Below are 15,424 nucleotides of genomic sequence, written 5' to 3' on the forward strand. Positions count from 1 at the left end.
ATATTGAATTCTCCATTATAGTTGTGCTGGGGAGTTTTAGATTTTTAATCTAGTTAGGCCCAGATTTTTTTTTAATAGATACACATAAAAACCTTTGAGGAGACTTAGGAAAAGTACTTGTTTCTGGACCCTCAGGAGAAACATCTAACAGTGCTGGAGGAAGAGGAGGAAGGTGAAGAGGCTTCCTGCACCTCCAAAACTTAAGCAGTGCTGTTAAAAGCTTATTATGCTTTGCTGGATACAGTTGTAGTAACAGTGAGCTTCCTTTTTCTCTATTCCCCTCAGCCCTTGCACGCCATGCCCAGTTTAAAGCTTTAATTTCAAACAAAAGAGAAAAAACAAGCCCATTTACATACAATATCCATGCATAATAAGATAAGGTTAAACAAAGGAATGCCATAAATCATGCAGCTTGAAATTAATTCCAGTACCATTTCAGCTTTTCAGCAGTAAAATTAAGGATCTGACCTTTGGTCTCAGCATCAGCTATTTGATCTTTGGCCACTTCCTCTTCCTCTTCGGCCATTGCCTGAAAGATGGCAGTCAGGAAGAAAAACAGCAATTCACATAGTGGGCCTTCAGTGTCATTTCCTACAAGAGCTTCCTCTAAAACCTCTGTGAATAAAGTTTAAGAAGCGTCACTTTTGCCACAAAGTTGGAAAACGGTTATGTCCTGAAGAATGAAAACATTTTTTTCCTTTAGGTATGATAATCAAGTTACTTTTCCATAATTTACTGTGTGTATTCCTGAGGACATGGTGTCAGAAAGAGTGCTGACAAAATAGCATTATTTTAATATATAACTGTGAGAATAAAGTACAAATAGATATTTTAGTAAGTAGAATAACAACTTGTACATTAAAATTAACTTTGATTTTACAAACACTGAAGAGTTGACTGTGAAGAGAAAACTGGATTGATATGCATCTGTAAGCACTAATATATTAAAGCCACACAGAAAATTTTGTAGCAGTGGTACTTGGGTGCACTTAAGATGTTTGGTTGTTTGGTAGAAGGAACACCACAAAACTGGGGCTCCTTGCCACATAAACAACAACTTGCCTAAAGTTACTCCTTCGGGAAATTCATCTTGAAGATCAAAAAGTTCCCCAAAAGCGTGTAAAAACTCCAAAACCATCAGAGCATCACCAAAGATCTCGGGAGGAAGTCTTGTCTTCACTGGCATTGGAATGGGAAGTTCCTGCAATCCAAATGGGACAACTTAATATCCCACTTGATTTCTGCAGAGTATACAAGTAATTAAAACCAAACAGTTTATTATTCTAAGGGGTGTAGGGTTTCTTTACATTTTACCAAAAAGAGTCCTGCAAGGCCCAGTAACATCTATGGCAGTAGTAACTTTAGAAACTGAAAAGCATGCAACTTGAATGTAAAACTTTTGAGAAAAAAGTTTATTCATGTTCATGAAGTTTGTATCCTTAACAAAGGAAGTCAAACTCACTACAAGTTACAACCATTCGCTATCAAGATTTTTCCTGTAAACCTGTATTATTTCACAAGAGTTTTGAATTTCAGTATGCTGTCTAGACAAGCAAAAATAAACATACTCTTAAAAGTTACTCATGACTGCTTGTGAAGACAAGCAAACCAAAACCCAACACATTCACATAAAACACGCCCTTCTAATACTAGGATATGCAAGATCATGTCTGATGACTGCATATTCTGGTATTGGGTTTTTTGCATTGGTAAGGCACTTATAGCACCTGAAAATATTTTAAAGGGAGCTCATGCAACCATGTAACAAGACCACTTAACAGAGACACCACCTCCAAATCACAGATGACAGTATCTAACATTGTTTGACTTTGAAACTACTATCTTGATGTAACTCCTAAAGCTTTGTCTTTTCAATGTTTCTTAGCAGACAGAGTTGTACAATTTCCAGAATGACAGCTCCTTTCCACAACTGTGGTAGTTCACAAACATTAACAAGAAGAATGCCGAATACTATGCTTCATAAGAACATAGTAAGGTATTTCACCAATTTCCATAAAAGAGAATTTTTTAAAAAGCAGTCCCCACCTAAACTTATCTTTATTTATATTCTTGTCCTGAAAGATGCTCATTAAACAAGTATATTGCTAGAGTTCAAATCAAAAGAATGCCACAGGAAGCAACAAGCCAATGTCCTTTATACCTTTTGCAGCCAAAAACTTGGTTTCTTCATTACTCAAATCTTTTAAGTAACTCGGGTTCGTTCCAGGTGAGCTCATCTCGTATATTTAACAGAAAAATCAGGCATACTCAATACCCTCCACTCTAATGTCAGCACTTTAAACACACATTTGCTCCATGTGTAGACTGAATACAGCCTGCAAAACTTTTCTGGAGGTTGAAAATGCAGACGCAGACGATCCTCTTAGCACTGCCACTGGGAAGTATTTACTACATGGCTGCAGGTGATTCACAGCCCCTAGCATTCCAATTAGATCGAGATTTGCCTCTGCATTAGGAAATCTAGCCTGGGGTCCTCGCAAAGTATGAGCTTGAGTTATTCCAAATTCAATCATACCTTAAGATCATCACACTCCATATCTTCTCTAGGCTTACTCCACTGTTTCAGATATTCCACATATTTTCTCTTTTCCTCGCGCAGCTTCTCTCTTTCCTGAAAAAATGTCACAATTGTGTATAAAATATTGTCAGATGGCCCTATTGCAGTTTCTAAAACTGCACCATTTACTATGCAATCACACTGAAAAGTAAAGCATCACATTTAATTAGAATGAAGTAATGTATTAATTTTTATTTTGTATAAAATTATACTTGCAAAAATGTTTAAATGTCGTGCTACTTTGCTGCATTAGTTGTTGCCTTTGTTTGGGGGTGTTTTGGTTTTTGTTTTGTTTTTAATGTAAGCGGCTGAAGAAAAAAATCTAAAAATGAGAATATTTATGAAAGTTGCCTCAAAAAAGACCATCAAAATATAGTGGATGTGGCTGTGGTAAAATATTGTGGAATATATAATTTCTTCATATTCAAAGTGACAAAAAGTTATTTAGCAAGCAAAGAGAATCCACAAGGAAGCCCACAACCATTTAATATGCTGTGAATCTGATGCAGTACAGCATCTTTAACACTCAAACAGAAGATAACCATCAAATCAAATAATTGTATGCATTACAGGCGAGAAGAAAACCCAATCCACCACACTGAAATTGAACTTACTTCTGAAGTAAAGTGAACTTTAGTGAAGTAAAATTATAGAGAATGTTAATCAGAAATACAAACCCATAATGAAATCTTATGACTGTCTATTCTTCTGAAGTGCTTTACTAGGAACTGAAAACAGTTAATGGAAAATCACTTGAAACAGATAATAACTAAGAAACAAGAAAACTAGAAACCTGTTATACTGTTTCTATATGAAACACATATACTTCAAATGCATTACTTTTTCCTTTTCTATTTTGAGTCTCTCTTTCTCTTCTTTCTTTTTCATCCTTTCTTCTTCCACAATTTTCTTTAATTCTTCTCTCTTTTTTTCCTTATCTTCTTTCTCCTTTTTCCTAGCTTCTATAGCATTTGCCTTCTCTTGTTTTAATTTAGCTTTTTCAAAAGCTATAAAAGGAAAAAAACAAAGTTATTTTTTCTTTTGTAAAAGCTTAGTTTTAACTGCTAATAGGATGAACTTTTTATAATTACCATATGAAAAAGATATTGTTATGAAGACTGAATTGTTTCTATGCCAACCACAAATTCAAACACTTGAAAGTTCTTCAGACAATCAGAGTTTTAAGCCTAAGTATTAGACATGTTCTACAGGTTCTCATCACTGTCATAAAGCTAAATTTATCTGGTTTTATGAGTATACAGAAGTTTATTGCTTGTTTATTGGTTTCCCTCAAGTGACATATAAAGATGAGAACTGATTCCAACCATGTATAATTACAGCAAGATATTTAGTAATGACTGATTAATAAAAGCATGTCACAACCACGTGTGGCATATAACCATGAAATATCTGGGACAGTAAAAATCACCTATTTCAAGGTTTTTAAGTATTTAGTTATTACTGAATTACTGAAAAGTCAATACACTTGAAACCTACATAGTATTTCAGTGCATTTTGTTCAAGTTCTACTTCAGTTACACAGTTTAAGCTGAACTTTAACGTTATTGCCTGAGGAGATGCACATTTCTTTGTAGTCCTCTGCAGAAGAACAGCCAGATACAAATTTCCACTTTCTGTGGACAGACAATGCCTGTCAACCTACACACAAGCTAACAAATAAAAGGGGGTTTTACTGTTTTAATTGAATAAACAGGAAAGTTAGGATCACAAGAGAATGAAATGAAGAGAGATCCACTCTTACCATGTGGATAGTACTGAAAAAAAAGACTTTGGTTACATTTTCCTATAAAATTTGGAAAATGGGCTACATTGCTTCTACAGATAGCTACTACACATGCCAGCCGTGTCTCTCAGCTAGCAAACAAATGCAGTGAAGCTGATCCCTCTAGAATCTTCTACATACTGAGAAGGTAAGTCTTTCAAGGTACCTGGTATTTTGCTATCTTTTCACATTGTGAAAATGTGTCTTAACTAGCCTTCACACAAGAGAGGAAGCAGTTTTGATGTTAATCAGCTGTTACCTTGTTCTATGCTGTGATTTCCAGCACACAAACAAGTAGATGCTAGTTGTGCAAAAAAGTGGACACACACAATTTTAATGGATAACACAAAACTCTAGTGTCCTGTCTCCTATGAAGAAAAGGCCTAAAGCAGTATCACAACTTTGCAGTTATTTAAGCAGATGTTGGACTAGGTAATTTCTAGATGTCCTTGCCATCCTAAAGCATTCCATGTTCATGGAAATGACAGGTTGAAACCGCAAGTTCACTAAAATATTTCCAGAGATTAAAGCCTTTTCTTCGAAACAATGTAAGTTCTTAAAATCCAGAAGAATATCTCCTTGTCTGGACTTCATCTCTTCAAGAAGACACACCAGTTTACCTAGTTAAACCCATAGGCTTGCAGGTCCCCTTACTTATTTTGAAATCAAGATTAAATTGATCAGGAACAGGTCAAAACTAAGCCAAAATTATTCAGTCAGTCCAAACTAAAACTCTCTTAAGTGATTTGTGATCTTTTAATCAGAAAAATTCAGAATGTATTGCAGTTCATTTAAATTTTGAGATAGTTTTTCCATTTACACATTTTCCTCATACAACATACTGATTTGTGTTACACGTTCATGTTTTGATACACCTTCAGATGGTAAAATTTTGCATGATTTCATCACTCAGACTTCTGCAAAAAATTATTTAGCTCTTTATCTGAGATAGACATAAACACAAGTTGGACCACAAGCTTCCTACATTTCCCCAGTTCAGTAAACTAAAACAAAAAAAAGGAAAAAAGATCAGGAAACAACCCTTCTAACCACTGAAAGGAGCACTTTGCAATAGTGCTGTGGCAGTAGTGTCTTTTTAAGTTTTCCATTTGAAAGGTACAACCCCAAAAATACTGTAATTATAGCCTGCTCTCAAACCTGCAAAAACTGGTTCTACTGGTCATAGGACTAAACCTCAACTTACCCATGGCCGGCATATCTTCTTTTTGCTTCTGGAACCTTGTCCTTTCCCTTGATACTTTACTTTTGCTTCCTGGGGTGTTTCGTTTAGCACTAATATTGTCCTCCTGGTTGAGAATTTGGAGGGGCAGAGGAAAAAAAGAACATAATAACTACAGTGAAATGACCAGCAAAAGATATTCCCAATTTTTCAACTGTTCTGTAGAACAAGATAAAGTAGATTAGAGCACTAAGATTCTCCATATATAAATACAGGCGAGTGACATATCTGTATCTGAGGGCAAGTGACATAATTGTATCTAAGAGTTCAAATTAAAGCTTTTTAACAAATTATTTATCAATCCCAGAAGGGACAAGTACTCTATGCATCTTCACAACACACTGAAAAGCTAGTTTCTTGATGACATCACAGAAATAAAGATAAAAATAAGAAGATAACAAATATGGTCCCTTTTACCAGCTTAACTATGAAGCAATTACTTTAATAGCAATTATGTAATATATCTCAATTCATCCTCAAAGTAAAGAAGCATGATGTCAACCTTGCATTTCAACTGTTATAAAAATTCAGGCAAATGGAAGAACTTAGAAGACTATGTTGACATGTCTTCATCTGGGATTAAAAATGTTATTACTTACAAGACTAGTAGATGCCCTCTTTGGAGGTCGCCCTCGCCGTCTGCTTGCAGGACTGAAGATAAATGTGGGTGGGTCATCAGGAAAGAAGTAGGAGAAATTTTGTTCTGCTAGGTTGTATTTTTCAATTGATGTTGCCTTAGTAAGAAAGATGAAAACAGATATTCATTGTGAAATTCTTACCTTTTCATAAATATAAGCTAATTATTGAATCATTAATTAACAGAAGACAGTAAAAGTAACCAGATTAACAACTGGTTAACTTCGGATAAGAAATAAAGCTCTGAAATATTCTAAGTGTAGAGTTAATGAACAAAGTGGATAATAATGTATACAGCACACATCTGAAAACAGAATTTTGCTTCATTTGGTAGGATGCTATTTCTTTAGATGCCTTTTAGCAAACACAGCTAGGCACAGTCATCCTAGAAAGTTGTTGAAAAGTGTCAAGAATGGCTTTTGACTGATAAAGTCAGAAAATTAACTTATCAAATAATTACATAATTCTCTATGATACTCATTTCTGGAGGAGGATCATTCCCAATTGTCAAAGTTTCTTTTCAAGTCTACTTTCTCAACCTGATGCCTTCAGGAAGTCTGCCCTTGTCATGCAATACAAGACGAGACATTCCAAATACGACATGTTCGCATAACTGAAATGCAAGGCAATCAGCAAGGGGACAGGACACTCCACAGAAAGCCCAAACAAAGACAAGATGACAAATGCACACATATACAGAATATAACAAGTTTCCTGAGGCTCTAGAAAGCATCACTAATAGATCACTAGTCGTTAATGCCTTACAGTGAGCTAGGTCAACGTGATCACTAACAAGCCCAAGGAAGGGAGTGGTTTATCCCTTTCAGCTCTATTTTCTCCTATTTCCATTTCTTTAAAAGAGACAGACTCTAAAGTTACAAACTTATTCAGAAGTTGATTGCTGTTGTTATTTTCCACAACTTTTAGAGGCAAGACTCTCACTGATGCTCTCATCTTTTCAACCCTTCCTGTCCAGAATGAGCAGTTACATGGCTGTATGACAAAGTTCCAGACAAATAAAAAACCATGCTACTTTCTAAAAACAAGAAGATAACATGGATTTCAGGGTCAAGTCTGCAATACATAGTGAAAGAGTCCAGAATCTCCTGTGGCACAACAGGCAAGGCAAGGGGAATTGCTGCCTACTTGGTAAGTGTGGGAAAAGCTGCTCAATTCCTTGAGCACAAGGAAACAAATTCTCAGTCATCCTGCACTAAGATGTGAACTTAAGTCTGAACTTGTACTGAATATCATCATATCTCATCTCATAAGATGTCTCACTGAAGACTGAATTCAACCTATCATAAAACATTTTCCAATCAAAAGCATTACAACAGAATAGTATTGGCATACTGTACCAAAACAAAAACAGTTTGTTTTTATTTGCCTTAGAAATATCAGGCATATCTTGAAGAATGAAAACAACTTGTGTGTTAGACTAAGAAAAAGTATATTATGCTTTAATAAATAACATTTTTCTAGGTAAATGGTCCCTTTTTTATTTTGGAGACTTTTCTAAACTGGTATCTAAAAAAGAAATTAGAGAATTCTACTTCATGTACAGAAAAATTACCATCTTATTTACAAGCAGAAGTTAACAAAAACCTGTTTTTATGCAGAAAGTTCAAGTACCATCATCTTTTATTTTGGAAAAGTCAAATACTAACTTGGTATATTATAATTACAAAAAGCTACATTTGAGGTAGTTTAAAAAAGAAGCTTGAGCAGCTTGTAGAGAAGAGCAAAAAAAAAATACTAAATAGGGTCAATATTCTATGCCATAAATGATTCCTTCTTACTTACCTTAGTTTTAATTACTCCATCATGTGGTTCACAGTGTTGTTTCAGAAAAAGTTTAAGTCTATCTCGAGAAAAGAGATGTTTCCTCCGGCTGTAGTAGGAAAGAAAGGTAGTATTATCAACTAACATCTTTAATTATTGTTTAAGTACAGCTGAAAATATGTGCAAGATTCATGTAACAGACCATACCATTTACCTTTTTTTTTCTTCATTATAAATAACATCCTTAATATTGTAACTAACAGCCATTCTTTGCAACTCCAGTTGAATTAAAAAGTTATTTATGAATAAAATAAAACCCAAGTAATATTTAAACTGTTGGTTTATGCATCTGCAATTTTTATTTTGAAGATCCTGATATGTCCTCTTTTATAAACACATACAAATTCCACAGCCTATTCATCCATGGTAGATCCTCCAAATATTTTTTAAAATTCCCACATAAAACTGAAGTCTGATTCATAGAATCACAGAATCAACCGGGTTGGAAAGGACCTCCGAGATCATTAAGTCCAATCCCTGATCCACTACCACTGCGGTTACTAGACCATGGCACTAAGTGCACATCCAGTCTCATCTTAAAAACTTCCAGGGATGGTGAATCCACTATGTCTCTGGGCAGCCCATTCCAATGCCTGATTAACCTCTCTGGAAAAAATTTCTTCCTAATATTCAACCTAAACCTCCTCTGGCACACCTTAAGACCGTGCCCTCTTGTCCTACTGCTGGTTGCCTGGGAGAAGAGACCAACCCCCACCTGGCTACAACCTCCTTTCAGGCAGTTGTAGAGAGTGATGAGGTCTCTCCTGAGCCTCCTCTTCTCCAAGCTAAACAACCCCAGCTCCCTCAGCCTCTCCTCATAGGACCTGTGCTTGAGTGCCTTCACCAGCCTAGTTGCTCTTCTCTGGACCTGCTCTGGCACCTCAATATCCTTCCTGAACTGAGGGGTCCAGAACTGGACACAGTACTCGAGGTGTGGCCTCACACCAGCACTGAGTACAGGGGAAGAATCACTTCCCTGGACCTGCTGGTCACACTGTTCCTGATACAGGCCAGGATGCCACTGGCCTTCTTAGCCACTGGGCAGACTGCTGGCTCATGTTCAGCTTCCTGTCAATCCAAACTCCCAGGTCCCTCTCTGTCTGGCTGCTCTCCGGCCACTCTGTCCCCAGCCTGTAGTGCTGCATGGGGTTGTTGTGGTCAAAGTGCAGGACCTGGCACCTGGCCTTGTTGAACCTCATCTCATTGGAATCAGACCATCTCTCCAGCTTGTCCAGGTCCCTCTGCAGAGCCCTCCTGCCTTCCAGCAGATCAACATGCCCCCCCAGCTTGGTGTCATCTGCAAATTTGCTAATGGTAGACTCAATCCAGATCATCAATAAAGATATTAAACAGAACTGGGCCCAACACTGATCCCTGGGGGACACCACTAGTGACTGGCTGCCAACTGGATGCAGCACCGTTCACCACCACTCTCTGGGCCCGGCCATCCAGCCAGTTCCTAACCCAGCACAGAGTGCCCCTGTCCAAGCCGTGGGCTGCCAGCTTTTTCAGCAGTATGCTGTGGGAGACGGTGTCGAAGGCTTTGCTGAAGTCCAGATAGACTACATCCACAGCCTTCCATTCATCCACCAGGTGAGTCACCTGACCATAAAAGGAGATCAGGTTGGTCAGACAGGACCTGCCCTTCCTAAACCCATGCTGGCTGGGTCTGATCCCTTGTCCATCCTATAGGTGTTGTGTGATTGCACTTAGGATGATCTGCTCCATAACCTTGCCAGGCACTGAAGTCAGGCTGACAGGCCTGTAGTTTCCCAGGTCCTCCTTGCAGCCCTTGTTGTGGATGGGCGTAACATTTGCCAACTTCCAATCATCTGGGACCTCCCCAGTGAGCCAGGATTGTTGGTAAATGATGGAGAGCAGCCTAGCGAGCTCTTCCACCAGCTCCCTCATCACCCTAGGATGCATCCCATCTGGTCTCACAGACTTGTGAGTATCCAAGTGGCTCAGCAAGTCGCTAACTGTTCCTTCCTGGATTACAGGGGGGCTATTCGGCTTCCTGTCTCTGCCTACCAATTACGGAAGCCAGTTGTCCTGAGGACAACCTGTCTTACAGTTGAAAACCGAGGCAAAGAAGGTGTTAAGTACCTCAGCCTTTTCTCATCTTTGGTGACTATGTTTCCCCCCATGTCCAACAAAGAATGGAGGTTTTCCTTGCCCCTCCTTTTGCTATTGATGTATCTGTAGAAGGACTTGTTATCCCTAACAGAAGTGGTTAGACTGAGTTCAAATTGTGCCTTTGTCTCTCTAATTTTCTTTCAACATCACCTAACTATATTCCTAAACTCTTCATGAGTTGCCAGCCCTTTTTTCCATAGCTAGTAAGCTCTCTTTTTCTCCTGATTTCCTTCAAAATCTCCCTGTTCAGCCAGGCTGGCCATCTTCCTCGCTGGCTCGCCTTTTGGCACACTGGGGCAGCCTGCTCCTGTGCATTCAAGACTTGCTTCTTGAAGCACATCCATCCCTCCTGGACCCCTTTGTTTTCAAGGGCTGTTTCCCAAGACACCCTCTGAACCAGTCTTCTGAGTAGGCCAAAATCTACCCTGCAGAAGTCCAGCGTAGAGGTTTCATTGAGGGCCCTCTTTGAGTCCATGAGTGTTGAAAACTCTATTATTTCATGGTCACTGTGCCCCAGATGGCCACCGACCACCACATCTCCCACCAGCCCCTCTCTGTTTGAGAACAGAAGGTCTAGTGGGGCCCCACCCCTGGTAGGCTCATTCACCAGCTGGAGCAGGAAATTATCCTCCATACTCTCTAGAAATCTCCTAGACTGCCTCTTCTCTCCTGTGTTGAGTTTCCAGCAGACATCCGGCCAGGCAAGAACAAGGGCTAGTGATTTTGAGACATCTGACAGCTGCTTGTAGAATAATTCGTCACCCTCATCATCCTGATTGGGTGGTCTATAACAGACTTCCATCAGGATGACAGCCTTGTTGGCCTTCCCCCTGATTCTGATCCACAGGCACTCAACCTTATTGCCACTGACCTCAAGTTCTACAGTGTCAAGAGACTCTCTAACATACACAGCCACCCCTCCACCTCTCCTACCTTGCCCAACCCCTCTGAACAGCTTTTAGCCATCCATGGCAGCACTCCAGCCATGCAAGTCATCCCACCACGTTTCTGTGATGGAGACTACATCATAGCTTTCCTGCTGCACGATGGCTTCCAGCTCCTCTTGTTTGTTACCTACGCTGCGTACATTGGTGTACGTGCACTTCAGCTGGGCTGCCGATTTCACTTCTAACTCAGGCTTTCCACCCTTAGGATCATCTCTGGAGAGCCTGGTTTTAATCCCTTCCCCCTTCAAAGCTAGTTTAAAGCCCTCATGATCAGCCCTGACAACTAACAGGCTAGAGACCTTTTGCCCTTGCTAGACAGATAAAGCCCATCGGACTCTAGCAGGCTAGATACCATAGAATTTGCCCCATGGTTGAAAAAACCAAAATTCTGCTGGCAGCACCAATGCTTTAGCCACCTATTGATGAGTTTTCCTACTCCTCCCCTCATTTATCCCTGCTACTGCAGGAACTGAAGCGAACACCACCTGTGCTCCTGTCCCAAAGACAGGATTGTTTCAGGAGAGAGGGAAAACAAACAAGAAAACAAGGACAGCGCAAAAGCAGCATCACACCTCTCAAACAGGGAGACAAGCCAACGGGGGGAGGTGAATTCACACATTGCTTGGTCACACTGTGGCACTCCTTACAGAAGACAGTGGCCACTCTAATGGTTCCTGGCACTCCAGGGAACCCACACTACTTCATGAGAACGAAAAAACTAACTACACAGGAGTGTAGTTAATGAAAAAATCAAATCCTGATTCCTGCTGGAACTAAATGACTTGCAATCACCTAAGTTTTTTTACAGCATCCGGTTTATAAAGTTTTGATGCACAATCTATTCTAAACACATATTTTAACTTAATTCAAGACAAAATTGTTATTTAAGAAGCAAAAACTCTGCATCTTTCTATTTTAAATCAGTCTGCCAGTGTCTGCTCCAACATTTCAAACCAGCAACGCTACCGTAGAAAGTGCTCACAATGCCAATAGTTTATTAATATTATAGAACAGGATTCCCAAACTTTTTTCCACCTACTCCATCAATCACAACAGTAGCCACAGGTATCAGAAGTCATAGCATGTCTCATCTGTGAGTCAATGAAAGCAGAGATTTGCAAGGAGTTGGTAATTGTGTTAATGCTAGTAAAGCTTCAAACCCTTGTTACAGAAAGCCTGTAGCACAGTATTTTGTTCCAGTGCTTTTAATTAATAGCTCTAACATTGTTTTAAAATGCCATTTTATATCAAAAACATCTTACACAACTCACAGGTATAAAGTACAATTTTAACTTTAACATACTAATTTTTACCTTAGTTGAGATGCTTTAACAATAACAGGTTCATACAAGTGTTTTTTAATAGGTTGGACTTTGTATTTGAACAAAGAAGGTTCAATTATGGCTTTCTTCTGCCTAAAAAAAATAAATAAAAAAAAGAAGTAAAAAGTTTATATTCACACAATATCAGCCTTTTATTGCACACATTTGATATATTCATATGCCTACACAATGGATCTCTTGAAAATAACAATCTATATTTAATACAGCCTGTAACTTCCAGTGGTACCAAAGAGGACCTATTAACTTGTGCCAACTTTTCTGCTACTATATTTAAATCTGCATCAAAACCAGTTCCTGGAAGAAACAGGAAAAGCGATCAGGGATGGTGGTTTTCTTAGCAGGGAAATGGGAGATAAGAAGGGAAGGAAGAACAAAGAAATAAAGACAAGTAATGATACATTCTTATCCCTCAGAAAATCGTCTCCTTAATATTCTCAGTACTCATGATGGCAATGGGAAGACAGAAAAAAGAAGAAAAAGATGATGAGGAAGGAGTCCAAAAGACAGAATTAAATAAAATGAATAAAAATAGTAGCCCTAGAGCTACCAATCACATTGCAAAACATATAAAGCATCTAAAATATTTTTCAAAAATACCAATTTAGAAAAAACTTCACCAACAACATTCTGAAAATAACAGAGATCATAAGGCAAAGCATCAACACTTTAAAATAAATGCTTATCAGGTTATGTGGTTTATTGTGCATTTCCTTTTTCCAGCCAGCATTGCAGAGAACTAGGGTTTTTTCTCTGCATGCAATATATTTCTTCAGTTTTAATGTAACAGTAAAGTGTTTTTACACCTCTTCCTAGGAGAATAACACCCAGGTCCGGTGTGCTACCAAAATAAGATTCACTCCTTTAAAAGACAAAGAGAGGTGGTTTGCCATAGACAATATACTTTAAAAGTGTGGTACATTTATGGACAGACTTCATGAACAGAGCTAAACTAATGAGACTTTCTTTAAATAATGCTGCATTTTGCTATTAAACAACAGAACTAACTTCTCCTAGGTGGCAATTTGTAATAGAGTTGTACTGTTTTATCAGGAATTCAATCATCATCTTATTTCATCAGTAAGGAAAGTTGAAGGAGTTGTTATGTGGATGAACTAGGAGATTTAAAACTATGCATTTCATCATAGTCAGTCCTTCTGGAATTTACAAAATGCTTTAAGGTGGAGTCTGTACCAAAATTAACCAATACACCACTTGCTATTCTTTAGCCCTGTGAACAACATACAGAAGATGTAGAGAAAGGTACTTGACAAGGTTTTTGACTATGAAACTTGCTCCAATTCTTATTCTTCCCCACTAACTGTGAAACAGAGTACAAAGAAATGTACCATTCCAATGCCTAATAATAAATGCATTCATACAAATTAAATGTAAAAGAAAACAGTACTTATTCACCATTAGTGTCGTTTCAGATGAGAAGAATTTGCAAATTTCTCATGAAAAATAGTTTATGATGATTAAATTATCAACATAGTTAAGAATAAATGAAGGGACTGACCAGAAAGGAGATTTATACTTGGACACAGCAACACATTTACTAGACCTATAGATAGGCGTTATGATATGCACTGTCTTCCATGATGCTATCCAAGTCGAAATCTCAAGTTGAGTCACTCAGACCAACTCAAATTTAAGAAATATAATAGAAAAAAACCCACCCAGCTAGTCATATTAGCAAAACAGAGATAAACTGTATATATAAAGTAGTACAGTATATCCACCGGCAAGATTTTAATGTCTCTACATAAGCTTGTTGAAAGAGTCTTTGTATTTTGGTCATACCATGACTTGGTCTTCCATGATTAGCTTTCCTATCTTGACACTGAAGATGAAGTTATGAAGGCTGTTACTAGGGATTTCTGGATAGTATAAAATACAAATTTGCTCTTTACCATACATCCCTGTGTTTTCAGCCCTTTCATCTAATAAGCTGAAGAATGACACAAATAGATAATGTTCAGATACAAAATAAAAGGCAGAGTACCAATGTTAAAGCAAAAGTAAATTAGCTTATTTATACATTTTGAATAGATTCTAAGCTCTGATACTGTCTGCAGTCAAATGCAGGCCCCAAAGTATAATCAAATGTTCAACTCTTCTATCATTAATCTTTACTTTTTAGTTTGAGTAAATCCTTCTCTCAACTTCAGTGAATCATACGCAGTAGCCCAAACCTAATTTCCAAGACACTACATTTTTTCTGCTTAGTTTCTGTGTTTCCAATTATTATCCCAAGAAGAGAACATATTCCCAAAATCCTCCTCCATAAATCCAAATTTGAAGTCAAAATTTTGCTTAGTGCAGAAGAGGAAGAAAAAGACCATTTAGTACACATAGAAAGTTTTAAAAATTATACAGATTATCTAGCTGCTTTGGCATAAAAGTAATATTATTTTTGGTTTTATTTTACTTTATAATAATAATAATGGCCAGTCTTCGCAAACGAAGATTTTGGGAAAGGTCTTTTACCTTTCCAGCCTGCGCAATGGATTTTTTAGGTGAGACACAGCATGCGCTGAACTGAGCCCACCCTTTAATCCTAAGGTTCATCTGCCGGGGCCAAGCGAGCTTGGACAATGGCAGTGAGGTCCTCAGGACGTAGGTTTGTTTAGAGTGACCTTCTCATAGATGGATGGCCTCACAGGGCTAACGGGCTCCATCTGCCCGGGGGACCGAGGAATCGAACCCGGGTCGCAGCAGTGAGAGTCCTCCATGCTAACCACTAGGCCACCAGGGGTCCCTTTTTACTTTATAAAGTATTATAGAAAACACACAAGAGTTAGCAAGGGTTAGATCCATTTCACAGCACAGAGCCCTTAAGGCAAATCTTCACAGCACAGCTCTGACAGACAACCAGATCCAGAGGAAAAAAATAGAGTATTTTGTAATTTAGTAGGTAAA

General features: G+C 38.3%; 1 protein-coding gene across 5 annotated transcripts in view; it reads right to left on the bottom strand.

The window, feature by feature from the left end:
• The window catches only part of BAZ1A (bromodomain adjacent to zinc finger domain 1A), a 67,382-nt gene that overhangs the window by 27,183 nt on the left and 24,775 nt on the right, over nucleotides 1-15,424 (bottom strand). For all 5 annotated transcript variants that reach the window (XM_027670624.1, XM_027670640.1, XM_027670635.1 and 2 more), the window contains 8 exons: nucleotides 12,476-12,577; nucleotides 8,041-8,128; nucleotides 6,201-6,335; nucleotides 5,566-5,668; nucleotides 3,419-3,585; nucleotides 2,537-2,632; nucleotides 1,063-1,201; nucleotides 469-615 (listed from right to left, as the gene is read on the bottom strand). In XM_027670624.1, coding sequence (XP_027526425.1) covers nucleotides 469-615; nucleotides 1,063-1,201; nucleotides 2,537-2,632; nucleotides 3,419-3,585; nucleotides 5,566-5,668; nucleotides 6,201-6,335; nucleotides 8,041-8,128; nucleotides 12,476-12,577 — 977 coding nt within the window. The remainder of the gene's footprint in view (nucleotides 1-468; nucleotides 616-1,062; nucleotides 1,202-2,536; nucleotides 2,633-3,418; nucleotides 3,586-5,565; nucleotides 5,669-6,200; nucleotides 6,336-8,040; nucleotides 8,129-12,475; nucleotides 12,578-15,424) is intronic.

Source organism: Neopelma chrysocephalum, unplaced genomic scaffold (genome assembly GCF_003984885.1).
Source record: "Neopelma chrysocephalum unplaced genomic scaffold, ASM398488v2 Primary Assembly neopelma1_24, whole genome shotgun sequence".
NCBI lineage: Eukaryota > Metazoa > Chordata > Aves > Passeriformes > Pipridae > Neopelma > Neopelma chrysocephalum.